We start from the raw sequence: 25782 nt of genomic DNA on the forward strand, positions 1-25782 counted from the left end.
AATGAGTACATCTTGGGACAGGAACTTAGCCATATTTGTTGTAGGGGTGGGGCCTTTATTTTCAGTGAATCATCGAACACATATTCAGAACTATGGAAGGAAAGAGCTAAAGGTTGTTGTTTATTTGAAGTTCCTAATACATTTTGGAGCAAGAATGTAAAATATAAAGGAAACATGCTTTCTGAGGAAAACAAAAATGTACTTCCCAAGCTCAAAGGAGTCAGTTTATGTCAATTTGTTACCATTTTATTAAAATCAAAGAAAGAAGACAATAAAAAAGAAATATTTCATTAAACAATCAGGAGCAAAAATCAAAATTATTCCCACATTTTTATGAGAGCACTTTCATTCAGATACAAGTAACAGTTACTCATTACCAAATGGCATCCTTTTGTTAGAAATATGGGTTTGAGGAAAACTGTCAAAGGGATGATCAAAAGGCAGTGAGGCAAGCACAGGTGTATTCTCCCTGAATTGGAGGAGGGGTACCTTTTGTATTAGATGGCAATTCTGGTAACAGTCTTCACAAACCAATACCAGGGACTGCTCTTGGAACATCCCCTGGGGACTTGAACATCATTTGAGTTAAAGTGAGGTCAGCCTTGTTGGCCCTACTCTATTGCCTAAGCTTTTTATACATGAGTCTGATACAACAAACTGTGGTAATCCTCCTTTTCCATGAGGAGGGGCCGTCTTTCTTCACGGAGCTGCTTTCTTTTGGGACGACACAATAGGCTAGTGAGCCTTCCCAGCACAGCCGTGAGGACAGAGCCTACCACAGCAGCCCCAATGAGCCATGGCCAGATCCGACTTGCTTGTTCCAAGAAGGGCTTAATGTAATCTTGAAAAATGTCCCGTTCTGAAACAGAAACATATCCCAGTGTTTTTACTGTTGTCATCATCAGCATCAGCATCATCATTAACATCATCATCATCATCATTATCATTAATTATCCTTTCAGAGTACTGTGGAGTCAGACACTTAGGTTTGAATGCCAGCTCTGCTACTTAGTGGCTATAAGAGCTCAGAAAATTCACACCTAATACTCCTAAACCTTCGTTTCTTTATCAGGAAGGCAGGAACATAATACCACCTTGCTGGAATGTTTTAAAGTTGATTGATAACAATCAATCAACTGATCTGTAATTTATGCAGTGCCTACAACCAAGTCAACTATTGTAATTTTTAGTTCTTTATTCTGATATTTGCTTCCATATTTCAAAATAATAGGCAAATATTACCATCTTTTAATTCATCAAGTTCATATCTGGAGTTCTTCATATAGAAGTAATGACTCTTGTTATCTTACAACTCCCCTTTTCTTCCCTAAGTCTTTTTGGCATAATAACATCATGATTTGGGGTGAAATCCACATCTTGGATTTTCATTAGTTTTAATTTTTTTAATGTTTATTTATTTTTGAGACAGAGAGAGAGAGAGAAAGAGAGAGACAGCGCAAGTTGGGGAGGGGCAGATAGAGAGAGAGGAAGACATGGAAACCTAAGCAGGCTCCAGGCTCTGAGCTGTCAGCACAGAGCCCAATATGGGGCTTAAACCCACAAGCTGTGAGATTATGACCTGAGCTGAAGTCAGATGCTTACCCGACTGAGCCACCCAGGCGCCCCTTCGTTAGTTTTAGTATGTAAATAATATTCACAGTGGAATGGTTACATTTCCTTATGTTATTTTTCCCTTGTAGTTAATAATTTATTGTATCCTTTTGGTTGATTTAAAAATACCTATCACTATTTATAAAAGACTCCAAGATATTCCTATTCATTTTGTATACAAAGAAGAGAGTGCATCTTGGGCTTACCTTGAAGCAAATGATGTCTATGTGACTCAAGTCTTGTGCGAAAGCAATATATGTAACTTTGGGGCATTTTCCTTAAAAAGAAAAAAATGTATCTTTTCCTTTTTCCTTTTTTCTTTTTGCTTAGTGGTAATGCAGATAGTGTGTTGATGAGCCATCATGGACCATGTGGTCCAGATTAAGCCCTAGGTCTTGTGGAAACAAGAAAGAAGAGCTCCGGACCCTGGAATTATGGAGCTGATATTCAACAACACACCAAAAATGCTGTTTGAGCAATAAATAAAGTAACTTATTTAAGCCATAGGTCTTTGAACCTGCATCTGCTCTCAATCCCTACCTTCCCACCCTCGCTGATGCAGGAACTATAACATTCTTTGAAAACTCTTTCCTTGGTCATAGTTGTTTGGTACATGGTAGACCACTGACTCAAGATGGGCCAATCGGAATCACTTCTCAGAATTTACTGTGCTGCAGTTGCCAGGTGTCTTGGGAACTGATGACAGCCTGACTTCTCAACCTGTAGAAGACAGGATGAACGCACTCCAAGAAATAGAGATGAGAGAGAATGGGAGAGACAGTGAGAGGGACAAAGGGACAGAGAGACAGAGAGTTTTTAGGGCTTAGAGTTCCCTGGTTCCTGCTCTTCCTCAGTCTCACCTGCATTTCTGCCTTTCCCAGAGTTTGAGTGTTCATCCCTCCTTGGATTTTTTTAAACCAAAAAATACCTTTATTTTTTAATCTAATCTCATTCCTATGGAGTTTATGCCATTTGCATTTTTGAAAGTCCTGATTATTTAAAAAAGTTAATTATATGTCCACTACAATAAAAGATGGAGTAGAAACCTTAGGAAATTTTGGAATTGCAACTACAGTAAAACCTTCTATTATGAGTAACTTGTTCTGCTAGTGTTCTGCAAGATGAGCAAACATTTGTAATAAATTTTCACTTGATAAATGAGTGATATCTTACAATATGAGTATGTGATGCTGAATGTCATATGATCACAACTGAGCCAATGGTTCTTGAAATGCACTTTGATATACAAGTGCTTTGGATGACAAGCGTGTTTCCAGAATGAATTATGCTCGCAAACCAAGGTTTTATGTATATGTAAACTCCATGTATAATAAAAATGAGATTCACAAGCCAATGAGAAAAGGAATGTTTATTTAATAACATATCTTGGAAATCATGGGTAGCAACATGAAATAAAATTTAAAATGATTCAGAATGTTCAGAATGGTTAAAATAGGAATGTTCTTTTTTATTTAATAGGATTAAAACCCTGTCCATTTCTCCTTCTGTCCTTGACACCATCTTTTTGCCAGCTGTCACTAAGTTACCTCTAAAATTCCTAGAACTCATTAAGCCTAATTTGAACAGTGTTGAAATTTAGAGTTTCTCTTCATCAGGAAGGGACAACAACTTACAAAGGATAAACATTACCAAATACATTATATAAAATATTTAGAACTTTGACATTTAAATCTAAGCAATGAAAGCAAAAAAGCTAAAATTAAAAAGAAATATCAAAAAGTTACTGTTTTCAATATATTTTTTTTTTCAACATTTATTTATTTTTGCGACAGAGAGAGACAGAGCATGAACGGGGGAGGGGCAGAGAGAGAGGGAGACACAGAATCGGAAACAGGCTCCAGGCTCTGAGCCATCAGCCCAGAGCCCGACGCGGGGCTCGAACTCACGGACTGCGAGATCGTGACCTGGCTGAAGTCGGACGCTTAACCGACTGCGCCACCCAGGCGCCCCTGTTTTCAATATATTTAAAATTATTTAGAAAATGGGACTCCAAATGCCTGGCTTATATTGCTAGTAGTCACTTCAATATATAAAGTATGTTTAAAATGTCTAGCAAAATGCAGGGTACATAGAGATTCCATAATAAATATGATTTCCTCTATTTCAGGCTCAGCTCAAGTCACAATTTTAAAGTACTATTTCTTTGTGCTGCTCTTCAGCCTCTCTTAAAATTTATCTACTTCAGTTCACTCTAAGTGGTCTCAATTTTTACTGCTACCAATGGACTTCTTTGAAACACTCTTTGTATTTCTCAATGGCTCTAAACTAAAATTCAGACTTTCTTTCTCAGCTACTTGCTTTGGAACCCAAAGAGTACACCTTTAAATTATTTTTTATATCATAATTGTTCCATCTTTGGCTACCTAAATTAGCCCTTGGTAAAATGCCTAGCACATAGAAAGAAATTTATAACTGTTAATGATTGTTGTTATTCCATAATAATTTCAACAATATTTCAGTTGAACCAGCTTCTAATAAGAGCTTTCTCTCTCAAAACTGCTTTGATTACTGATTCAAGTCAGCTCTCTTTTGGATTCTCAGACTATTTCTTTCTTCGCTCACTTGTGACACTTGGCACCATTGTCTATGTGTTGTAATTATTTATATGTATTATATGTATTTTCAGGCTTAATCATAAGTTCTTGAGAGGCAAGTATTATGTCTTGTTTTATCTTTCATTCTTCTATTCATTCTTTTATTCATTCATTCATACAGCAAATATTCATTGAGACACATTACATGCCAAGTGGTGGTCTTGGCACTGTAAGTGAAAAGATAAACAAGTAGAATCCCTGGCCTGAAGGAAACCATAACTGGAAGAGGAGAGTAGCAAGTAAATAAATTATTTCAAGAGTGATGTTGTAATGATGGAAGTAAGCAAAAGATACAATGGAATCATGGTGGAAAGAGCTCATATCTGTCTGGGGAGTCAAGGGTGGCCTTCCAGAAGACTATCTCACTGAGTAGAAGAATGAATGAGCATGTGATGCAAGCCATCATGATGGCACATGATGGCAAGCCATCCCGGGAAAAAAGGAACAGTATGCACTGATGTATACACATAGGCAAGCATGGCTACTGAACACATTTGTGAGTGATAGAAGCCCCATTATCAAATCTCAACTGCAGAATGGGACACTCTAGTTACCGTCATTGTGTCTCCTCCTCTCATTTTTAACATCAAATGTTAAGGTCTTTTGGGATATATTGGGATAAGGCAGCTCTCGATAGAGCAGTATCATACAGAAAGCAGGATCACATTTTCCAACAGCATTAAGGACACAGCCTTTTATTTCCAAAGCTTTTTGTTCTCGCCTTTTAATCAGTTATGCATGCAAACAAAATCACCTGCTGCTCAATTTTTAAAAGCATCACTAAATTCGATTATAAGAGAAAATGTTTGACAAATGCCAGACCTCAGCTGCCTTTTGCAGAAAACACTTAAATAATTACAAACATGAGTACTTGAATGATGAATAATAAACTTCTTGAACTAAATTACATGAAGCAGTTTTTTAAAATTTTTTTTAGTAGGCCTAAAGTTTAGCAATAAATAAGAATAAATTTTAAACTCCTTGAATGTACAATAGAAGCAATAGAATAATTCATAAACTAGAAAACAGGCAGTTGCTATTGTTGGTTTTAAAGCCAAACTTTTCTAAAATTAATGGTATATATCCATAGCTGTATGAAAAGTACCCTAAACAGATACAACATCTCAAATCAACTTTATTTTTTTTAAATATTTAAGTAGAAATAAATAATAAATAGCTAAGTCCCCTAATGTGACTTTTTGAGCCCCCTCTCCCTTCTCTCTTCTGATGGATTTTGTTGCCTTTTCAGTAAAAAGTACCCATTTGGACTACAGAGAAGGAACCATGAGATGGAACATAATATACAAGACATATAGGGACTAAAGAGGACCCTGTCTAGTGTGGCATAATGGGGGAGAAAATTAGTTTGGGATTCAGTATTAGCCACTTAGTTGCTTGATGACTTAGAATTTGCCACTTTATCTTTCTGTTCTCAATTTACTTGCAAAACAAAATAAAAATCACTACTACATAAGATTGTGAAGATTAGCAGAGATAATAATTTACCTGCTGATGTCTGTAACTTATATCCTATTACTATCTGCAGGCCAGAATGTCTGTCTGTCTTGTCCTTTCTTTCTTTCTTCTTTCTTTCTTCCTTTCTTTCATTTATTCGTCTTTGAGAGACAGAGAGAGAGCATTGAGCAGGGGAGGGGAAGAGAGAGAGACAGACAGAATCCAAAGCAGTCTCCGGCTCCCAGCTGCCAGCACAGAGCCCGACGCGGGGCCTGAACCCATGAACCATGAGATCATGACCTGAGTTGAAGTAGGACACTTAACCAACTGAGCCACCCAGGTGCCCCCAGAATGTCTTCTGAGTTCAAGGCCAACCAACTGCCCCAGAGACATATTTACCCTGATGTCTCCTATCATCCCATTTCACTGCATAACAAATGCAGACATGAGATTCCCACCATGTCTGGCCTCGCTCTTACTGATACTGTCTCAGTGACAGTATCACCATGCATCATATTCACAGGCCAGAAAGCTTAAAGGCATCCCTAACATCTCCTTCTTTCTCACCTCCTATGATTCATATGAATCCATGATTATCACCTTGGAATCATTTTCCAAGTTCTGTACATTTTATAAATTCAAAATAATATCAAATTCTTTCATGTTTTCTGCCAATCTACCTACCTCTTGGACTCTTGTAATAGCATCTTCACCACCTTCCCTGAAAGTGCTTTGCAACTGCTACAAAATGCCCTACATACTGCAGTAACAGTAATCTTTAGAAAACTCAAGACAATCTGTTTAAAATTTATCAATGGCTTCTGTTATTTTAGCACTATGGCCAAAATCTGCAATCAAGACCCCCCCCCCCTTTTCAACTAATCACTTCTCTCTTTCATGCTGATATCCTCTGAAATATCACTTCATTGACCCCTAGAAATAGGTATATCTCCAAATAAATAAGTCATTAGGTAAGTAATTGTTTAAGGTCTTCCATTAGTATGTAGACTCCATAAAGATAGAGACTATGTTGTTTACCACTGTATCCATCGTATGTAAGAACATGCTTTGTTCAAAGTAGTTATTAAATGTATATAGAAAGAATAAATAAATCAAAAACACCACCTAGAAAATACCTAGTGTGATCAAAGGCTTGAAATATGTTAAAAATACATGTCTAAAAATGACCTGAGTATTAAGAGGGCTGACATTTTTCTAGCAAGCTTTACTTATATTGGTTAAGAGATATTATCTTTCATGACCAATATCACTTGTACTCAATTTGATTCATTGATTTCACCCCAATAACCAGATATCATTTGATATTTAAACTAGAGAAGCTTGAGAGATATCAATTCTAATCTTGTAGAGTACAAGGTCAAGGTGGAGTGGGGAAAGATTCATACATAAAAAATTACCATGTAACTCTAATAAAGGAATGATTAAACATGACTACATATATGCATAAAATGATTTAATATCTGAGAGTTTGACAAATTTATAAACAGGATCAAAATTTAGCCAGAGAGAACAGCATGTTTAAAAGCATGAGCCCATGAAAGAATATGGCATGTTTTGGAAATGGAAATCATAAAATGCTAGGTGGTGAATCTTTGAAAAGCCATTACAAATATGGTTCTTTCTTTATGTGTGGTGGGGTATTTATAGATGGAAGGGAAAACATGTTACTTGAGACTGTCTTTTTTTTTTTTTTGACTTGCAGAAAGCCCTCCCCTTACCACATCTCTGCTCTTTGCAATTCCCCATTCTCAGTGATCTTAAGGTTTTGAAATAACTGATTTCCAAAGCCAGCCATTTTAGTATTCCTTCCATTGCCTGTGATTTTCAGATAAATCAAAACAGGTTAATCAAAGCCACATTTGTTCAACTAGTGATCCCCAAAGGGCAGGTAAATGTTGATAAAATATAGGTTCTCCTGGTAGCCCTAAATTGTGGTTCTGCTATGCCACATACTAGCTAGATGGACTTGGACAAGTTATTTATATTCTTTAGGCTTCTGTTTTCTCATCTGAATAGGAAAAAAGAAATAATAGTACCTAATTCATAGGCTAGTTATGAAGTTTAAATAATGCACACAGCACACCTAAAAGAGTTTCTGGCACATAAAAAATACTCAGTATGTGTTAGCTATTATTAAATGATTTCATTTCTTTCCTCAGGGTAATTTTCCATTGCCTATACTACTCAAATAGGAGAATTTAGCATTCTGTAAATAAACTGTATATTCTCCACCTCTATTTTTCTTGTTATTATCTTCATTTATAGTATTCTCTGCCCTGTTCATCCTTCAAGGTCTTGTCTTTCTCCTTGAGTTATTCAGGGAGTTATTCAACTCAATAGCTTGAGTTATTCAGAAGTCATTGCTTTCTCCTCTGTGCTCCTCTGTTGGATTTTGTTTATGACTTTTTTGCTGCACTTAACACAGACTGATGTTTTGTACTTTCTTGCACAATTGCCTGACTTCCACATTGAATTTAGAGCTCCTTGAAGTTTGGAAATATGTCAGTCCTTTATGTCCTTAGAATCTAGCACAAGAGGTAGGAAGTTGGTAAATGTCATTAATATGTTTAATTTACTTGTTTTTATGAATTATAATTTTTATGAATTATCAATGAATATAATGAAACATCACTGCTTATTGAATACCCCTTACTCTCAAGCCATATGTTATTGTTTTTTGTTTTGTTTTGTTTTTCTACTGTTTTTGGATGTTGATACTCCTGTGTTAGAGTAGAAGCATAGTGTAGTGAAATGAAGAGAGGGCCTTACAGTATTGAAATCTGCCTCCTCCACATATTGGTGTCTGATATTGGGAAAGTCATTTAAACTCTCACAGTATCAGTGGGATCACCTATTACTACAGATACTGATACTAACCCTAATGTATGATTGATTAGTAACACATGTGCGAGATCTGCATGTAGCAGGTTCTTGGGTGGGGGAAGACATTGTTACCTGTACCACATTTATTAGGAAGATACTGATATTTCTACTCAGGAAGATTATTTAAAGCCCAAATATAATTATCATCTTAGAGTTTTATATTATTAGGTTAATCATGGTCACAGCAATTATCATTTTAATCATTCTTCTTCTTTTTCCTCCTCCTGACTTTCCTCCTCCTCTTCTTTCTCCTCATCCTCCTTCTTCTTCTTTCTCTTATTGTTGTTGTTATTATTATTGTTGTTATTATTAATTAGGCTTAAAATTAAAACATCCACAAGTTTTCTTGGTAATTTTTTAAATTTATTTATTTACTTATTTATTATTTTGGAAGGAGAGAAAGAGTGTGTGTGCAAGCAGGGGAAGGGCAGAGGGGCCGGGGGGAGAGAGAGAGAGAGAGAGGGAGAGAGAGAGAGAGAGAGAATATCCCAAGCAGGCTCCGAGCTGAGCATAGATCAGTACAGGGCTTGATGCCACGACCATGAAATCATGACCTGAGCCAAAATCAAGAGTCAGACACTGAACCAACAGAGCTGCCCATGCTTCCCTAAAACTACAAGATATTGATCTTTTCTCACACCACACTGGACTCTTTAATACCTCATATTCATTTAATTATCACAATATCTCTTTGAAGTATTCTGACCCCAATATTTCAGGTTAAAAAACTGAGATTCATAGAGTGAAGAAAAATTTCCAAGGTCACCTTACAGTCAGCTGATAGAGTCATGTCTTAAACCCTCTTTTTCCTTTCTGATTTTAATTGTAATGTTCTTTCCATGGCTGCCATATGCAAAATGCCCTATATTAAGCAGAATAGATGTGAATTTAAAGATCCTTGCAACTTAGTTCATGTAATAATAAATTAGTGATAAATTAAGGTTTGTAGTATGCTTTCCCAATTTAAAGGCTTTGGGGATAGCATTGTAAAAACAAAAGGTTATATAGTCCCTCAAAAGATATTGGTCACACAAGATTCATCATTTCATATGAAAGAAATTAAACTTTACCTGAATCTTGTAGGTTGCTATAGTCATAGCCCAGATCTCTGGATGAAATAAAGAAATCACCATTTCTGTATAGAGGTATAAAAGGAACCATGTAGGACTCCCGATTGTGTCCAATGGGTGCATTGGCTTCTGGATAAACTTCTTGAAGAGGATGGTGCCTTCGGAGCCATTGTTCAAAAATACTGTAGAGGAAAGGATTATTCAGACTCAGAAACATGTTTATAAGAGAAATATTTATAATTCTTAAAGTAAAATAACCAGGCATATCTTAAAATTCCAAGACATGGAAGGATGCCAAATATTTTTTTTATGCTTTGAAAATATTTTGTAAAGCACTAGTTCATTCTGTCAGCCCCTGATGAAGCTCACTCACTTGAAAGAAATATGAGAGGGTAACTATGGAAAGGGAATTTCTTAGCTAAGTGAACTTTACATGACAAGTTTAGACCTTTCAGAATGCTGCAGAACAAGGGTAATTATTGGTTGAATGACAACTGAATCAGAGTTGTAAATTAAATATGTTTCTTGTTTCAAAGAAAGTTAGCCTAAAGAAAGAACACATAAAACTAAGTTGGAATCAGTACTAAAATTTGTTTTTTTGTTTGTTTGTTTTTTGCTTTTTGTTTTTTGGTCATGGCAGGGGACTTTCAATTATTTCAACCATCTTGTTCTGTTTGGTGAAGTGTATGCTTAATGAGACTTGGGGTGAGAAAGAGCTTACCTCCCATAATGAAGACTAAAAATACCTGGACTTGGCTTTCCATCTTCCCCTGAAGCTAGAGTATGACCATATGATTCATACTCAATCATATATTCATCCAAGACTTTGAAACAGAAGATAGTGACATACAGAAGCAAGGACAGTGACAAATTATTCTGGTAGTGGGAAGACAATTGTGATAACAACATCTAATTTTTAGGGATTATAAGACCAGAAGTACCAGGAAAGGAATATCCTGTGTTCTATAGCATGGTTTTAGCAGATCTCTTGGCTGCTACTCCCCTCTTCCCTTGTTCCCACTCATTTCTGAACCTGCTTCTCCATCATTTCCTGAGCTATCCAATATCTTCTTAGCAAATTCTTTTTCTGTTTAAATCAACCAGAGTTAGTCTCTTGTGTGCAATTAAAAATTATGACAGAACAAAAGATAAACAATTAAGAGATTAAAAAGATTAAGAACAAAGTAGAAACTTAACCTATGGAAGAATTTATAGTGTATCATTAAAAGTGTGACAAAGAGAATGGCTTTGTATTATCAGGCTATATAATAGAGGGAAGGACACAAGACCTAAAGTCAGAGAACTCCCCTTAAGGCCTAGCTCTGTGTTTTAAAAGCTGTATATCTCTAAGCAAATCACTAAAGTTCTTGGAGATCTAGCCTCTTCGTCCTTAAATGAAAGCAGTAATGTTTGCCCTATTTCCAAAGGGATTATCCAATGTGATAATATTTACGGAAGTACTAAATAACTAAGCTATTGTTACTTAGCTATAAAACTTGTGCCAGGAGATAAAAAGTTAGTGCATTGTCCTGGCGATGGCGTCTAAAAAGGAAAGTGATAATGCTTCAAACAAACAAAAATTGAAAAAAAAATGGAAATAAAGAAGAAAACAATGATGCAGAATGGCAGTTCATTTTTTCCACACTGGAAAATAGTTCTATTTGTTTAGAGTATCTGGACTTCAAATGCTAGTTGTGGTTAAAGTTGGCTTTTAATTGTGAATTAACCAAGGGATCAGCAGGTCACTGATAAATACTGAAAATCTGGTCCACAAATACCAAATGATCTCTAAATAGCTCAACTACTAAATAAGTTTATTCAGTATTTATTATGCATCAAAGTTTGGAGCAGCAAGAGCCTACATAAAAAACTGAGTCCCATGGGTTATGACAAGGGAAATTTGTAAAAGTTTCTTAATTTGTTTGATTTTCCTTTTCTTCATCTGTGAAATGGGAATAATATTTATGGATTAATTAGTATAACATAAGTAAGATGTACATTTAATTGCTTAACAAATGGTAAGTAGAAACCATCATCATCCTCATCCCCTTCTTCCTCTTCTCCCTCCTCCTCATTATTAACTTTATACTGGAAGAACTTTACAATTAGCAAGAGACCTGAGACATACTATAACAGAAATGCCAAAGCCATGTACATTTGAGCTGGGTCTTTTTAAGAAAGGTTATGATTCTGACAGGCAGGAATGAAAAAGGAGAAGATATGGGAAGATTGGCTTTTCTGTGTGTGCCTTCTCAACTAAAGAAATTTGGAATTGGCTTAACGAATAAGGCCCAAATTCTATTCAAGACCTAAAATTTTATGAATCAGCTTTTTTTTGGTTTTAAATTCTGCAGTTTTTTCCTTGCATGAAAGCATTACTTATTCATTATTTACAATTCAGAAAACATAAATGGGCAAAAGTGAGAGAAGAAAAAAATTCATATAATTGCTTCGTATTTTGTTGTATCTAGTTTATAAAATGTGCATATATGTACATATATATTTTAACAAAAAATAGAATTGTATTGTAACATTTTAAAAGGTATTTTATTTGTATTAAGCAATATTTAATGTTTAAACAATATTTAAACACGCTTACACAATGTTTACCTGCTTTTCAACTGGCAAATCTATTTTTTTTTTTTTAATGAGAAGGAGGCTTTTTGATCCAATTAATCTCTCCCCCATCCCTATTAAACTTTGATTGCAAAAGAGCCCAATATCCAATGAGCTACCAGGTAAGGGCTTGAGGCAAAAATTGTGCCTTTTGTTAATTGAGAAAAATTACTACTGTAGTTCAGCTTATAAACTTTTTTTTTCCTGCCGAGAAATAAAAATTCTTCACTAGATAGGACAAGGACATCAATTCTTAGCACCAAAAGATTTAATGGATAAAACCATTAATGTGCTCACCCACCTTATCAACCTTTTAAAATGAAGGTATTAATCTCGATTAGATTCTTCATCAGTGGTACTCATCTTCAGTTAATTTCACCAAACCATGTCTAAAATGACTCACATTGGAATTCTGATGCTTAGGTTAGATAATCACACTGCCATTTTCAGAAGACCTTATCTTCCTACCAAAGATTTATATCAACTATATCTAGAAAGTTTTCTAGAATTAGGAAAAGGTACAGATGATCATGGATACAAACAAGAAAGGATATGTTTTATGTATAAAAGTAACATGAGATTTCTGGTTTCAAGTCTGACATGTAAAAACCCTGGGCACTCCCATCCTCTTGTCTAGCAAGAAAAAGCTAGACAAGTGGAAAATCCACAACTTTTCTTGGCCCATGAGAGAATGAAGTCACTGGACAAAGTGTCACCCCAAAGCTGCATAGACGACTGCAGAGAAGTACCATTATGAAATAAGCCCTCAGCCTTCTCCATAACAAACCTGTTTAATTCAGAAGAAATGACGACCAAAGGCCTATCCCAGCTAGAGGAAGGGGATTCCAGCTTTTCTGTCTCATTTAAGGGGAAATAAAACATAGGCTACATTGGCCAGGGTTTCAAGGAATAAATTGGGAATGCTGTAACCAAAGAAACAGGAAACAGGGAAAGAAAAGCTATACCATTGGAGAAACACTCATGAAGGTCACAGCCCCAAGACACTGGCCAAGTAAAAGATTGATTTTAATCACAATATTTTAGAACACAACCTATGCTCCCACCTTAATACTTTACCATGAATCAACAGAGATCCAGTATCATGACAGAGATTACAGCTTAAAGAGCTACAAGACAGACAGTATCTGAGGAATAGTATACAGGAAAGCCCAAACTCAAGAGTGAGGACAAGAACGAAGACCTATGGAAATTTAAAGCCTCCAGCACCTACAGCTGCAGTTAAACACAGCTCAACTCCTTGCCAGATTAACATAAATCCTTACATTAAAGGCCTGTCTACCTCAGTTCCTATCACTCAATAAAATATATCTTTCAATAAAAAATTACAGCATGCCAAAAGGCAAGAAAATAACAACCTGAAGAGACAAAGCAATCAAAGCAAAGTAAACCCTAACTGAGATATGAGATAGGTATTGGAATTATCACATAGGGAATTTAAATAGTTATGAATAATATATTAAGGGCTGTAACAAGACAAGTAACGGACGTGCAAGAACAGATAGATGGTGAAGCAGAGAGGTGGAAAGACTCTAAGGAAGATTCACAGGAAATTCTAGAAAAAAAACAATGTAACAGAAAGGAAGAATGCCTTTTAATGTGCTCATCAATGGAGTTGACACGGCTAAAGAAAGAATCAGTGAGCTTGAAGATAGAAACTTCCCAAACTAGAATGCAAAGTGAAAAAAAAGAATGGGGAAAAAATCAACAGCTGTGTGATCATTTCAAAGAGGTAACATACATGCAATTGGAATAACAGAAGGAAAATAAAAAGTGAATAGAGCAGAAGAAATATTCTTCAATAAAAGGAACCAGAGGAACCCACTGATATCACTCCCAATGGCCAAAACTGGAAAAATTTCAGCCACAGAATAAATAAAGTAGTAGTAGGTTATAACCCAAGGTATAAAATAAATATAGATGACTCCATGATGATATAAATTAATGAATACATAATTTATATGTTTACAAGGCATGTAATGCAACTGAAAGTATATTTTCTCTATCAATAAACCTCTAGTATACTGAACATAAAACAAAACAAAACGAAGTTTGAAAACCTGTCACAGACAAGAGGAGCCTAAGAGACATGATGATTAAATATAATGCGGTGTCCTATGTGGGATCCGGAAACAAAAAAATATATATTAAATAACTATTAAGTAATCTTAGTAAAGTATGGACTTTGGTTAATAATGGATCAATATTATTTCACTAATTGTGACAAATATTCCATACTAATGTAAGATATTAAAAATAGGGGAAAATAGATGAGGAGTATAGTTGAACTTTGTTCTATCTTTGTAACATTTTTTATAAATAGAAAACTATTTTAAAACAAGAGTTTATTTTTTAAAAATACAACTAACAAGAAAACCTTAATGTAGATGGATATTTAGGAACAGATTTACTTTAGTACCACCACCACAGCAACAAAAAAGTAACATATACCTGTATAATAGAAGACTTCTTCATTCATTTATTCATCTATTTTAGAGAGAGATGAATATGTATATTTTGAGCATCTATAACAAACTGACTCTGTGCAGGGTATAAAATTCCCCAAATTATTTTGGGTGAAGTTCTCCATCCTTGTGGTATTTAGAGTCTAGGGGTGGAGATAGATATTAACCAGTAATTTAAAAAATAAATCGATAATTACAGACTGGAAAATAGTATGAAGCAGATCACATGGTAACAAGATTTAATGAGGAGACCTCATTTGGTCTTTAGTCTCTGGGAAAGCCTTTGATAGTCTGTTAACCAAGAGCTGAAGAATGCATATTTAGAGAAATGGTGGACTGTTTCTGAAGACTAGAAGGGGATTTGCCAAGGACTTTTAGTGAAAAGTACATAGCAAGTCCCAGGCACTGGCTGATATGTATATGGAGAGGAGGGAGACAATAGTTTGTGATCAGGTTAGAGAGGTAAGTGGGGAGCAAATCATGAAGAGCAGTAGAAGGCATGTGAGAAATATTTGTATTTTTTCCTATGAGTGGCAAGAAGTCACTGTTTGTATGTGTGTGGGGGCAGGGGTAGGTATAACATGAACAGATTGTCATTTAAAATTTTTTTAAAAAATTTTTATTCATTTTTGAGAGACAAGAAACAGACAAAATGTGAGTGGGGGAGGCTCAGAGAGAGAGAGTTAGGCACAGAATCTGAAGCAGGCTCCAGGCTCTGAGCTATTAGCACAGAGCCTGATGCAGGGCTTGAACCCATGAACCATGAGATCATTACCTGAGCCAAAGTTGGTCCCTTAACCGACTGAGCCACCCAGGCGCCCCCCGCCCTTTTTTGTTTTTTTTTAAAGATTGTACAGATTGCATTCTGGACAAGGGGCTAAAAGATAGTACGAGTTGATGTGTAGGGAACAAGGAATGAAATCACAGAGAAAATGATGTGTAGGCAAAAAGATGGTGTGTGACTATCCAAGTAGGTATACTGAGTGATGAGGTGTCATAGAAGACTCCAAGTTTTCTGGCTTATTCTGCAAGAGAAAATGTTTTTAAAAAATTGTTTAATGTGGGGCATTGGGGTGGCTCAGTCGGTTAAATGTCTGACTTGGGCTCAAGTCATGATCTTGCCTTTTGTGGGTTTGATCCCTGCACTGGGCTCTGTGCTGACAGCTCAGAGCCTGGAGCCTGCTTCGGATTCTGTGTCTCCTTCTCTCTGTCTCTCTGTCTCTCTCAAAAATAAATAAACATTAAAAAAAATTGTTTAATGTTTATTTATTTTTGAGACAGAGAGAAAGAGGGAGGGGCAAAGAGACAAGGAGAGGGAGAATCCCAAGCAGTCTCCATACTGTCAGCGCAGAGCTGGATGAAGGCTTGATCTCATGAACTGTGAGATCATGACCTGAGCTGAAATCAAGAATCAGATGCTTACCTGATTGAGCCAATCAGGTACCCCAGGACAAAATATTTTTTATTCCCAAGGATGTAGTCAACTGGAGAGAAAGTGTGGCATGAGGAAGAAATATTAGTATTATGATTTTTGATGTACTGTGCTTGAAGATATTTTTGAAACGTTCTAAAGGAGATGTCAGGTGGACAGCTGGATATTTGGGTCTGGATTTCAGAGTAAGATTTACTCTGGAAATATAAACTGAGAGGCCATCAGCTTGTGTTAATAAGTGAAGTTATGGGAGTATGAAACAATGGAAAGATCAAAGAATCTGGGGTTATTTTTCTCAAGTGTCATCTTTCTGGAAGGCCAGGACAGATGCAGTGATCATCACACTGTCTGTGAGAACCACTGCTTGAGATGCCTCAAGCAAGCCAGTCAAAACTCTAGTCTGGAGGGGGGAACAAATACATCCAGTCTGTGGTACTATGTTATGGGAGCCCTGGCAAACCAATAGGTAATAGTACTCACCTCAAGCGATTCTTATAAATACTAAGTATGTTGAAATATGCAAAACAACTTCAAATGATGTATAGAAGAAGTATTGCTGCTATTGATATTAAAACTGTAATTACTCTGTTTCTGAATTTTCCTTCCAAGGATTTCCTAAGAACTTAAGTTTCCTTAAAATTTATTGTCTACTACATCATTTGCTCCTGCAAGACTTAGGTCAAATGCTACTTCTCTTAAAACAGCGATCAGACTTAACGTTTCTCTCCTTTGATTATTAAATTTATCAAGTTGTAATTATTTGATTATGTGTCACTCTCTAGCAATATAAGGAGAAACTCACTGAAAGCTATGATGTTGTCTTGTTGATCATTGTACACTAAATGTCCATCATAGTGCCTATCTAACAAGCGGGCTGGGTATGTGTAGTCCAAAAATATGTGAAATTTAGTGGGAATTGTATAGTTTTCTTGGGAGAGAATCCAATTTTTTAAAATCAAAATCTCAAAAGGAATGTGAATTAAATATGTGAAGAATCACTTATTTAGTGGTTAGAGGTTAGAGCTGAGAAAAGGCGGAATCTAAGAGATGCTAATCGTTTTGAGTTGGATGTTTCTGTAGGTGGTGCTATTCACTGATCAACATCAGTTAACACAGTATCTAGCATGTAATAACCATTGTGTTAGGTGCTGGGAATATAAAGTCAAATGGGGAGTCTCATCTTCAAAAGAGTTGCACTCTAATCAATCACTCAGCACAGTATGGTTGGAGTGACATGGGAGAAACAGGGCCATTAACGTCTTGGGAGAACAAAGAAAGAGGAGACAGCATCTGATTTGGAAGAGGATGGCGGATGTATTAGAGTTCCCCGGAAAAAGAGAACCAACAGGGTGTGTGTGTGTGTGTGTGTATACACAGACAAACACAGAGAGAAAGAGACAGACAAAAAGAGAGACACAGAGAAAAATAGAGGCAGATACAGTAAGAGAGAGAGAGACAGAGAAAGAGAGAGAGTCTCATATGATTGTAGAAACTTGGCAAATCCAAAATCTTCAGGGTAGGCAGACAGGCCAGAGACTGAGGCAAGAGACACAGTTAAAGTCCAAAGTCAGTCTGCTAGCACAATTTATTCTTGCTCAAGGAGGTCACTTTTTCCCTATGAAGGCCTTCAACTGGTTTGAATGAGGCCTACCCACATTATGGAGAGTAATCTGCTTTACTTGAAGTCTACCAGAGTAAATATTAATATCATCTTTAAAAATACCTTCAAAGAAACGTCTAGAATGTTTGACCAAATGGTTGGGTACCATGGCCTAACTAAGTTGACACATAAAATTAACCATCACTCGCACCTAACTTTTGAAAAATGAATAGCACAAGTTTGGGCAAAGTAATAAATGGGAAAGGGCACTTTAGGAAAGAATAAAGCACAAGCATGAAGAAATGGGGGTATCCTTTTGGGGCCCTGCAAGCAGTTGAAAAGGTCTGGGAGGAAGGATGTGTGTGGGTACATGTAGCTAAACCAAAACTACATATAGGGCCTTTCTACATATTAAGAAAGGCAGAAAGTCTGAATGAGAAGCCATTGGGGGATTTTAAGCAAGGAATTGACATAACCATGTTTAATTAATGCATAATTAAATGAATCAGTGGCTGACTTTGGGGGCCCAAAGGAAGTAACCAGGTAATAGTCACATGACTTGCTTACACTGAGGCCCCTGTTAAAATCTTGGATCCTCTCTCTGGGTTTGAAAGAACAGTATCCCAGAGATTCTTTTCTTCATGCACCTGCCTAACAATAGAACTCATTGAAGGAGTATTTAGAAAGTTTTACTGAAAAATCACACTTTTAAAAGAAGTGGACACTTTAAGAGCATAGATTGTCAGGGATGCGTAGCTGCAAGTGAAAAAAGCCTGTTCCACAGCTAAGAAATTCAACTGGGGCTAACTGCAATTTTAAATACATGCCCCACAACTTCTTAGCTTAGTTGAGAAAAGGGCAGACAAGTCCTTGGGGCATGTGTAAGGGAGTGAAAAACAGATTAAAATCACTTAAGCGAATGATGAAATTTGAAGGGATTTTAGTGTAAGAACCAAAATATTGGTGATAACGAACCAAAAAGAACCAAAAAGCTAGAAGTCTAAGAAAGGCTGTTTCAGAGGTTGTTTTTTCTTTTTCCCATAAATATTTAAGGGTGTCATTAGGTGACAAGCCCCCTGCTATGATCAGTTTTGAGAGAGGATTGAAAGCAAGTTGCCATTTTCCCCGTGTGACTGTAATGTGCATCCGGGAGTGAGAGCCACTGCACTAGGCAGAAGTTACACCCAGGATGAATGAGTCAGGCTGCACTCACAGGCCATGGCTGTTCAGAGTGGTCCCTAAGAAGTATTCGGAAGGGCCAGCCCTCCCACACAATGGGGCAGGCTTTTCATTTGGCTTTCAATGGATATTACTGATTGACTTCCAGATTCTCAGAGCTCTTCCCAGGGAATTGGTGGCATTACAGCTTCTCTTGCCTCTTCACTAAATTGCCTATTTATTTATTCACTAAATATTGTATTAATTATAATTATTGTATTAATGTTCATATTGTATTAATATTAATATCTTATACCCACTACTTGCCAAGCTCCAAGGATGGTCTATCAGAATGATCCCTCCCCTCATGGATCTTACTCCGTGTTGCAATAAAGAGATTCGTAAAATTTCAACAGCAATGATGCTGTTGGAGGCATGTGTATAAAACCTATAGGCTTGCAACAGGAGCAAGGAACTGTTGGGAGTCCAGGAAAGCTTCACAGCAGGGATGGTATGGAAACTGGATGAATAGATTACCCTGGAGGCTTTGCATTCAAAGCAGAGACCTACAGGGAGCCTGGGCACTGATGTAATTGAAAACTGAAAATGGCTTTTTGGTGTGTGGGAGTAGAATGTAGAGTGGTGCAGGATTAATAAGGAGTGAGACCAGAAAGGTGAAAAGGGTCAGGTTGTGAAAGGCCTACCCAGGGCACAGGGGGAGATGGAAGGAGTTTGGATTGATCCTGAGAGTTAACTTGCTACCTAAGCACTTTAGGTAAGGAGTGACCATGATTGAATTTGAATTTTAGAAATATTATAGTGGATATGTGTATTAGTATATATTATACTAAATAACAATAAGTCAACATATATGACTCCCATCTACTGGAGATCATAATGTATTGGTGGACCAACAGTGCATAAGACAACTTCTATTTATGCAGACAGCTATGACTTTTCTTAAGAGATCTATGTTGCCCCTGTTCCTTACAAAATATCTCTTCATTTCACACCAACTTTTCCATTACTTCCTACTATTCTTTATTATAATGATACTTTGGAGGCTCGTAAAATAATGGGGAAAAAACCCAATCAATTCAGTAATCATTCCCATTTATTAAGTGTTAACATATCTGGCATGCTGCTGGGGATTTTAATAAACATTATATTATTTCTCCAACAATACTGCTAGAGAGGATTAGTAATACTAACAGTCATGAGAATTAGCTTATGCAACACTTACTGTATGCCAGGTACTGCTTGAGGTACTCCTCATATAGGAACTCATCTAATTCACAAAACAATCCTATGAGGAATGTTCAGTTCCTCAATTATCCCTATTCACAGATGGGAAAACTAAAGCATAAAGAGGATAAGACTCATGCCCATGGTTACACAGCTAGTAGGTGGCAGGTGGCAGAACAAGGCTTCAAAGCCAGGCAACCTCCCTGCAGTACAGGTTCTTGGCCTTAAGAAAGCATTGCCTCACCACAGTGTTCACAAGAAAACACACAAAAACTGAGCAAACAAGCAAAAAGGAGTTTAAATAACTTCTTCAATTCATTTGGTTAATAAATGGAGCAGCAGGAATCAAACTCAGGTTTGCTCCACTTGGCATTTTCCAACATAACAAGTTCTGTCAACTGCATGTTTTGCAAACAAACAGAGTGAACCTGCATGATTTGCCCATTTTCTAGTTTAGTCAGGAAAAGGGAAAGAATACTGGAAAAGAGCTTGTGAGTGAAAAAAACCTGTGGAATTTTGTATTAGAAATGAAAGTAGGGGGTGCCTGGGTGGCTCAGTCAGTGAAGTATCTGATCCATGATTTCAGCCCAGGTCATGATCTTGAGGTTCATGAGAGTGAGCCCCACATCAGGCTCTGTGCTGACAGTGCAAAGTCTGCTTGGGATTCTCTCTCTCTCTCTCTCTCTCTCTCTCTCTCTCTCTCTCTCTGCACCTCCCCTGCTCACTCTGTCTCTCTCAAAATAAAAATAAAACATTAAAAATAAATGAAAGCTTAATCTATTCACTACTAAATCCATAAAATGTAAAGTAGAGCCTGTACACAGTTGGCAAGTAATAGATATTTGATAACTGTTCCAGAAGGAGTCTAGGATCTGTCCCATGGGAATGAGAATATATAATATACATATATACTTTACAAATACATATTTAATGAATAGTTATTAAGTATCTACCCACACAGGCAAGTATAGGAAGTAACATGGTAAAGTACAAGATAAAATGTCTCAAAAGGCAGAATCCCTCCTTCCCTTAAGCAAACTTTAGGGAGGTAAGCTACTTATACCATATGTATATAGTATTTTTCCTTTAGCCAAGGCTCTAGGACCTTTATCTGATGTGGACAGGTGTCTTTAAGTATTATAGAATTAAAGTCATCATTAATGGCCAGAACAGTAAAACAAGTTCAAGGTAGGCAAAATTAGTATAAGTACTGTTTGACTAACCCAGCATTGCTGTCGTGAGCACCATACAATACTCTGTGGTTTCCAATCTTCTCTCTAAATTGTGTTTTTAATACCATGTCTCTAGGCCCTAGGCATCTACTTTTGATGTGGTGTTAATAGCCTCACTACTTTCTCCCAATCATGACAGATTTTACCTGCTTCTGAGGGTTACAGTGGAGAATTCACCACACATCTATTACCTGCACAGATAGAGACTCCTTTATTTGTATTGAAAGCTCTTTCCTCCAGACAAAAGGATTATTACTACCATTTTGGCATCTGGCCCTTCAGATGCACCTCTAACGCTTTCAGCCTCACAAGGAATTGGTATTGTTTGATGGAAATTCAGAGAAGTTATGGAATTATTTCTTGACCTAATAACCTACCTCACAGCCTAAAGATCCCTGCGTTCTATAATTCCATTAATCAATTCTTACCACTCCTCAACTGGAATAGGATATCTTTTATTTTCCTTGTAGGCTCTATGAGTCCTTGTTAATAAAAATCACTAAGAACCTCATTCTTCCCCTTGGATCATTAATAGGACATGAGCCAATTCTTCAATACTCATACCTGGCCTATTATCTCCTGGGTTTCTGTCTCTTTTCCAGAACATTTAGTGAAAAAAAAAAAAAAGGAATACATTCATTTGGTGCATATGGATTAAAAAAAAGGCATAGTGAGAAGAATGGACAGACAGGAACAAAACACCAAAAATCTATGGGTATTAGCATAAGGTGTTTGAATTTATTCCATAGGCAATAAGAGTCACTGCTGCCACTTGAGAAGGTGAATGATGTGAAAAAATGGTTGTGCATAGAGAGATGTATATGGAAGTGTTGCCCAAGATAGATTTTTGTTGGAGAGATTAGAGGCAAGGGACCAACAGCACACATGGGTAGCTAAGTAACGAGGGCCTAAACTAACAATGTAAGAGAAACTGAAGGTAATGTCTGTAAATGAAACAAGAAAACAAAGAAGGTCACAAATGTTTGAACACCAGGAATGCCATCTGGCAGAAGAAAAATTCAGTATGAGCTCAAATGCTTCTTTCCAGTGAACAGCAAATATTCCGTGTATGCCTAAGAATATTTATGATGTACAATTATAGAAACATACGGAACACAAATTCACAAATAATTTATGGAGCAATAATAGTGATATCATTGGAAATTTAGATGAGAAAAATTATAATGTGTTCAAGTCTAGCCTAATGAACAAAGAAGATAATGTAAAACATCCTTCAGAAAGCAAATTCAACCGAAGCTGAAAACCTGACATCTTAATCACGACAAATGATTCTGACTGGTAGAAGATAGAGCTCATGAAAAGAATCAAAGACTGAAAAAAAAGAGATTATTTTCCGTGTATATTTCCCCAAAGTGATAGTTATATACCCATCTAACCCCTTTTATTCTTTCTGTAGTCAAAAATCTTTATCTGCCATTATTTTCAAGTCTCTTTTCTACTCCAGTTTTCTATTCAATTGGGAAAAAAATGGCAAATGTATTTCTTAAAAAGATGAGTAATCTGAGTGTCACCCAATCTGGTCAAAAATATAAATTGTCACGTTAGGCAAAGGAGAAATCTGTTATTCTGTTTGTATTGGGTCTTTGTTAAGGGAGGAGAGTAAACACGAAAGGAAGAATCCCCATACTCTGTGCTAAGGAAAGATCTATAGAAAGGTGAGACATTAGTAAAACCCCTTCAGAAAACAATGAACAACTGAGGGTAGAAGATCAAAGGAGCAAACAGACAATCTCAGGAAGAGTGGGGGTCGAAACCAAGGAGTTTATGGCAGTAGGTACTTTGGAATCTCTCAAAATGTCCCAATTTGTTATCACTTATTACCTGTTTACCCCCAAGTGATTAGAAGTAGAATTTAAGAAATGAGAAGGATGCTGTTAGGGCACTTCAAGGGAAACAGGAGCCATGAATATCATTCCAATCCACAGCCACATGGCAGAGAGAGGGAGAAAGAGAGAGATTGAGCGAGCGTGTGCAATTCTGAAAGACAGAACAGACATGGCAGCCATATTTGCAAACCTTTCCATGGGCCCAGCTGACAACCCCTCTCTTCTCAAAGGCCAGAGTAATGAATTTCCTGTTTGAAGGCTTTCCCTCAACTCTATATACTTCTAGACAGTGAGGATTAGTAATTCCATTTATCCCTCGTATCCCAAATTCTTGGGATTTCCTTGTTTCCTTTTCAAAGTTGAACTTGCCTGTGTCAGTGAGGTTTTATCATTTTTTCTTTGTGTCCAAAATGTTTGAGAATCTCTAGCTATTAAGAAAATATTACTGGATCTAATCACTCAAAAAATACAAGAATTTCTCAGAGATTTGATTACCTCATTAATGCATTTTCACTCAAAACTGATGTAGAGATCAGTGAAGCTTGAAAAAAAATATGCACTAAACACATAAATATCGTTTACTGGGGACTCATATGAGGGAGAAGGGAGGAAAAGTGTATTTGATTGTTTTTTTTTTTTTAAAGAAACAGAAAGAAAATGGCATTTCAGAAAAAGGCTCTTCCTGAGAAAGGAGACGTAAGGCTTCATAGAGGTAGAAATCACATATTATGCACATATTGATATGACACATATTAGGACCTGAAAGAATTGTGTCATCTAACCAGGAGTTGGTAAATGGGTAGCCTAGAGTCACAGCAGTGTTTGAGGCTTTGCCATCCAGATGGGCTCACTCACGATTAGAGCAGTTCTACCTGTATCTGTTTTACATATAGAAGTGCTGTTGTTTAATTAGAAAAATTATTAAAAATAAAAGGATTCTGTATTTCCACTGCTTGAGGGGTAGTAGGTGAGGCTCCGTGGACCTGGTTCACGAAACAAACATAACTGGTGAAAATTATGAAAAATAATCCCAACAATTTAAAATTTCTGGAAAGTTTTAAATAAAGAAATATTTATTCAAGAAAATCTCCTGTTTTATAACTGGAAGTTTTTACCTCCTACTCCCCTTTATCTATTTAGCACCCTCTCCTCTGGCAGCCACCAGTTTTTCCTCTGTATTTAGGAGTCTGCTTCTGGTTTTTGGTTTGTTTGTTGGTTTGTTTGTTTGTTTGTTCATTTATTTTGTTTTATAGATTCCCCATATGAGTTAGATCTTATGGTATGTGTCTTTCTCTGTTTGACTTATTTCACACAGTATCATACACTCTGGCATTTAAATCATGGCCCTTTGACTTGTCACGCAACAGATTGCTTTGAATCTATTGATTTATTTGCAGACTGCTGACATGTTAACAGTAAGTCTCCCAATTCATGAACAGGGATATCTTTCTGTTTATACAGATTTTAATTAATTTCATCCAACCAAGGTTTGTAGTTTGCAGTGTATAAGTCTTGTATTATATTCTTTTTGATGGTACTGCAAATGGAATTATTTTCTTAATTTCACTTTTGGATTGTTTATTGCTAGTATATAGAAATACAATATTTTTATATGTTGATTTTGTATCTTGCAACTTTACTGAACTCTTTCATTAGCTCTACCCCCAATTTTTCTTTCTTTATAGATTCTTTATGGTTTTCTATATAAAAGATCATGCCATCTGCACATACAGGTAGTTTTACTTCCTTTCCAGTTTGGACAACTTTTATTCTTTTTCTTGCCTAATGGCCCTGGCTAAAACTGCCAGTATAATTCTAAATAGAAGGGGCAAGAGCGGGGCCTTGTGTGTCTAAGTCACTTGAGCGTCTCACTCTTGATTTCAGCTCACAGTTTGTGGGTTCAAGCCCTGTGTTGGGCTCTGTGCTGATGGCTCAGAGCCTGGAGCCTGCTTCGGATTCTGTGTCTCCCTCTCTCTCTGCCCCTCCCCTGCTCATGCTTTCTTTCTCTCTCAAAAATAAATAAATGTTAAAAAAAAAAAAAAAAGAAGTGGCAAGAGCAAACAAACTTGTCTTGTTCCCAAACTTAGGGGAAATGATTTCAGTTTTTAACCATTAAGTGTACATTTTCATAGATATTCTTCATCAAATTGAGAAAGTTTCCTTTTATTCCTAGTTTCATAAGTGTTTATTTTTTCATGAAAGAATGTTGGCTTTTGATGCATTTATTGAAATAATCATGTGTTTTTTTCCCTTTCATGATATTAATATGTTGGACTAACCTTGCATCTCCAGAATAAATCCCATGTGGCCATGGTCTAAACCTTATAAGATAGTGTTGGACTTTTTTTCCAGGATTTTATTGAGGATTTTTCATTTATATTTGTCATATAAATTCTGCAGTTTATAATTCTACAGTTTTGGGGTGCCTGGGTGGCTCAATCAGTTGAGTGTCTGACTCTTGATTTCAGTTCAGAGCATGATCTCAGGGTCATGGGATCAAACCTCGCATAATAT

At 36.5% G+C, this 25782-nt stretch overlaps 1 protein-coding gene across 2 annotated transcripts in view; it reads right to left on the reverse strand.

The window, feature by feature from the left end:
* Positions 1-632: 632 nt before the first annotated feature.
* The window catches only part of TYR (tyrosinase), a 104089-nt gene continuing 78939 nt past the window's right edge, over positions 633-25782 (reverse strand). For both annotated transcript variants that reach the window (XM_047070006.1, XM_047070007.1), the window contains 2 exons: positions 9656-9837; positions 633-859 (listed from right to left, as the gene is read on the reverse strand). In XM_047070006.1, coding sequence (XP_046925962.1) covers positions 633-859; positions 9656-9837 — 409 coding nt within the window. The remainder of the gene's footprint in view (positions 860-9655; positions 9838-25782) is intronic.

This window comes from Lynx rufus, unplaced genomic scaffold (genome assembly GCF_022079265.1).
Source record: "Lynx rufus isolate CCGP_SWC_20201006 ecotype Redwood Valley unplaced genomic scaffold, mLynRuf1.p SCAF_9, whole genome shotgun sequence".
Lineage (NCBI taxonomy): Eukaryota > Metazoa > Chordata > Mammalia > Carnivora > Felidae > Lynx > Lynx rufus.